The 4507-nt window shown below is 39.8% G+C and overlaps 1 protein-coding gene across 1 annotated transcript; it reads left to right on the top strand.

The window, feature by feature from the left end:
• The first annotated feature begins 3443 nt into the window (after nt 1–3443).
• On the top strand, nt 3444–4244 carry LOC132173501 (stemmadenine O-acetyltransferase-like). The gene has a single exon (XM_059585019.1). The coding sequence runs from the start codon at nt 3444–3446 to the stop codon at nt 4242–4244; it is 801 nt and encodes a 266-aa protein (XP_059441002.1).
• Nucleotides 4245–4507: the final 263 nt, after the last annotated feature.

Below are 4507 nucleotides of genomic sequence, written 5' to 3'. Positions count from 1 at the left end.
ATTGAACCTACATGTGGTCAGCAAGAAACCATTCTCTCTAAGGAAACTAAAGCAACGGCTAAAATCCAAATCAAGGCAACCACAAATCAAGCAACGGCTACCATCAACAAGGAAACCCAAATCAATCAAGAATAAATGCAGCAACGGCTACTTCTAGAATGGAAATCATTTATTTGATTTGTACTTTGTTCCTATTATGTAAATGCAATCTCATGTATATAAACCCATCGTATCAATGAAAATCAACAAGGCAAAATTATTTCAATCTCTTCTCTTATAGGCCACTCAATCGATTACAAACCACGTCTCATAAAGCGGATAAAAAAACCAAAAAATCTACCAAAAGCCATATATATCGCTCCAACACTTAAGTCAATTATGATCTTGAGGGGAAAAATAGATGTAGCTAGAGAGGGGGAGAGAGAGATCCTCCCGAAGGGAAAGCCATGGTGTATGTGTATACACTACAAAACTGTATGAGTTTAATGCATAAGTGTATACACTACAAAACTGTTTTGTAGTGTATGTGTATACACTACAAAACATTTTTTTAGGCCAAAAAATGTCACTATATGGTTAGTGACATGGCTTTAGTGACCTTTCAAAATGGCAAAAAGCACATAGCCTAAAAAAGAGGGTAGTGTCATTCTGAACAGTAACACATCACCTTCTAGAAGTACTGTTGGCACCGTGTCACCTTCTAAGTTGGCGCTGTGTCAACAGTGCCACGTCGTTAATGTTTGACGACGTGGTACTGTTGAAATGACGTCCCCCCTAAGGGGTGTTGTTTTACTCAGAAAACGTCACTCTTTTGTGACATTTTCAAAATTACACTGTTCACACGTCACCATTGTTCACACGTCACCATTGTTGTGTGTGTGTGTGTGTGTGTTTTTTTTTTTTTTTTTTTTTGTAGTGATAGCAGGCTTAATTCTTACGGGTTCTTCTAGGGCTCTTTGTGATGGTAGTAGAGACAGATCTATGGGGGGGACTGGGAGTGGCCCTGGTCCCCCCCAAATTATAAGAAAAAAAAAGTTTTAAGGCATAAAAAAATGAGCGTATTTAATTTTTGCCAATTGGTCTCTCCCCAAAATTTTTTTGGCCCTTAATTGGTCCCTCCCCAAATTAAAAGCGATCCGTCCTTGGATGGTAGGTCTCATATCACTTCTTTAGGTCTCTCTTGGGCTTTAGCAGTGACATGCCTAGCTTATAATATTAGACTGCTCTGGCCGGCGCCCCTCACATAGGGTCTTACTCGTCTTAGTCGGGCCATGGGTCTCTGGAACATTTTCTGGATCCATCTGTATATATTGACTAGAGGAGATAATACACGGCAATTATGATTTGGTGGATTAATTTGATATTGGGACATAAAGGTGGGTGGGTGGTAATACGCGTAAAGAAAATTATACATACTACTTTTACAAAATCATGATGTATTTGATGCATGATTGTTGATATCACATTTCTCGAAACATAAGAGTGCCATGCATCGCACAAAATCCAATTAAGTTGTTCAAGAATGAAGACTTTTCTTTTAGTTTGATTCTACGTAGTTGGATTTACATGTACACATATTTGACCAACTTTTGAGCAGACGTCTCTCCAAATCTCTAAGTAGGTGGTGGGATTTTTGCGGACTTTTCACTCGATCGTTTTCGATAGACTACTTTGGTTTTGCATGCAAGTAACGGCGCTCTGGATAATTAAGGTTTTGCATGCAAGTAAGGGCGCCCTAGCCTGGACTTTACGTACTCTCGTTGCAAGTTGTTAATTTCTTGTGCTCCTGATTTTGGGTAGGAAATCGAAGCTTTGTTCGACTTGCAAGAGGTGTCCATTTTTCATATTCATTTTGTTTTCTTCATCTTTTCCCTGTCAAATTAATATATCCAACAGCTTTTACCAAATGTTTCTTACAAATTAACGTAATAATTTATGTAGTATTACATAATTTCATGTTATTCATTAAACAATTAAATGATGTGTCATGATGAATTTATGAGAGATTTTAGTAAAAGTTGTACTAAGATAACCATTTTCTATGAGAATTAAATGAGTGACTAAAAAAAAATCCCAGTTAAAAAAACCTAGAGAGCAAAACGCTCACTTCTCTCTCCTCCAAAAATCCCCCAAGCCCATCCTTGGCTGACTTGAAGGAGCTGGCTTCCTCCTTCCCCCCTTTTCTCTTTTTCCATTTTTCTCCCTCCCCCTCTTTTTTGCCTCTTCACAGGCTAAAATCTCCTCTTTGGAGACCCTATCTGCCTCCTCGAAGGCCTTATCTCTGTCTAAAAATTGTAACGGCCCAACCTCCACCACAAAACCTCCGACCACCTCCATCACCAACAACTCCAAGTTTGGGTTTCGCATCTTTTTGAACGCTTTAGATATGTTTTTTTCAAAATTTGTTCTCTTGTTTTTAGGAAATCTTGGGTGCACACGAGCCATCCCACTGGGTTCCACGCCATCTCCGCCATCGTCTACCACCAGCGATCCACACATCCGACCATCACGCGCCGATGTGTGTTCAACACGTGCCTGCGAGTAGATCTTACTCGCGGGCGCGTGTCCCCCACTCACCGCTCCACCTCCATCAACCTTATACGCCGATCTTCTGGTTTCCTTTTCGGCTCGTGGGCCCGTGTGTCTCCGACCACTTCAGTGTTGCTGTTTTTTGGACATTTTTATCTGCTTTTTAGCTTGCCTTTTTATTCTGTAATGTTGTTGTGGTTATTTTCTGTAACTTGTATGTGTTACTTTCTGATAAACCCAATCTAGTTAGATTTTAGACTCTTTGTAAGTGAAGTGGTTTTTTCTTTTCTTTTTGGTTTCCAAAAAGAAAACCTTTTTTCCACTGTTATTGTGCATCTAAATCTCCATGGCTTTTTTGAAAGTCTGTTTAGATGCTTGATAGGAGTATTCGTACTACCGATAGTAGTATCCATCAGATTGCGCTGCGGCAAGGGTTTTCTCTCGCTGCATTCGTAGATAACTTCCATCTTCACCTACTTTGAGAAGTTTGTTGGGTTTATATGTCTAAGCTTTTTAGCTTTATATGTCTGTCCTCTAACTTTCTTATGCTTTAATGGATTTTGGTTTGTTACCAAAAAAAGAAAAGAAAAAAAGGTGACTAGCTAGGGCTATGGCACATGATGTGTTAGGGCTATACACACGAAAGTTAAGGTGTTTAATTGGATTACCAATATATTGTGAATAATATGTAACAAAAGTCAATATATATCATGTGCATATCCATATGATGTGAAATCTACAACAAACAAATCTGATATCGTCCTTTAATGGGAATTCGGAGCGTATTACATCTTGAAACTTGAGAGTGGTCTCCATCTCGTCTCTCTCTATATATAAGAGCTGCGAGCTCTTTAGAAAAGAAGCATAAACATTAATTAATTCAGTGGGTTAATGCTTCTCAATAAAACAGATTTATGGCGATGATGAATGTTGAAATAATCTCAAAGGAAATGATTAAACCATCATCTCCAACACCCAATCACCTTCGAACCCACAAACGTTCCTTCCCAGACCAACTTGCACCCACCACTTATATTCCTATCATCCTTTTTTATCAATCCAACAATGCCCATGACGGCGTCGTTGATCATCATCAACTCCAAAAATCTTGTCGCCTTAAAAAGTCCCTTCAACAAACCCTCAACCGCTTCTACCCTTTGGCTGGAACCCTCAAAGAAGACCACTCCATCGACTGCAACGATGAGGGGGTCGAGTTTTATGAAGCTCGAGTTGCGTGCAAGTTATCACAAATTCTCCAACACTTCAACATGGAAATCTTGAACCAGTTTCTGCCATTTGAACCACATGGAACCCACGATGTTCTCTTAGCTGTCAAATATAATATCTTTGAATGTGGCGGAGTTGCCGTTGGTGTGTGTGTTTCGCACAGGATAGCTGATGGAGCATCAGCCACAACATTTCTTGGCGCCTGGAGCGCCACATCCCGTGGAGATGACGATGTCTGTCCAAAATTTGATGCGGCCACGTACTTCCCACCGAAAGATATATCTTGGGGGAAGGGAGACATTGGGGTGACCAAAGAGAAGATTGTAACAAGAAGACTGGTGTTCGACAAATCAAGCATAGCTGCTCTGAAAGAAAATGCTTCCTCAACGCGCGTTTTGGCCGTTTCAGCGTTCATATGGAAACGTCTGATGGCGATATCCAAATCCAAACCTGCACCAGCGAGAGTGCACGCACTACAAAAAAAATGACATTTTCTGACGTGGCTACAGTACCTATTTTGTTGCCACGTCAGAAAATTTCTGACGTGCAACTTTTAAAACGTCAAAAAAAAATTTTCTGACGTGTAAATAGTGACACGTCAGAATTTTCTGACGTGTCTGTTCAGACACGTCAGAAAATTCTGACGTTTTAGATGTTGGAGCGTCAGAAAAATATTACAAATTTGAAAATTTTAAAAATGATATAATTTCTGACGTTGCAAAATTCGCCACGTCAGAAAATTTCTGACGTG

The sequence above is a fragment of the Corylus avellana genome, chromosome ca3 (assembly GCF_901000735.1).
Source record: "Corylus avellana chromosome ca3, CavTom2PMs-1.0".
In the NCBI taxonomy this organism is placed as follows: domain Eukaryota; kingdom Viridiplantae; phylum Streptophyta; class Magnoliopsida; order Fagales; family Betulaceae; genus Corylus; species Corylus avellana.
This window is presented reverse-complemented; position numbering and strand designations above follow the sequence as displayed.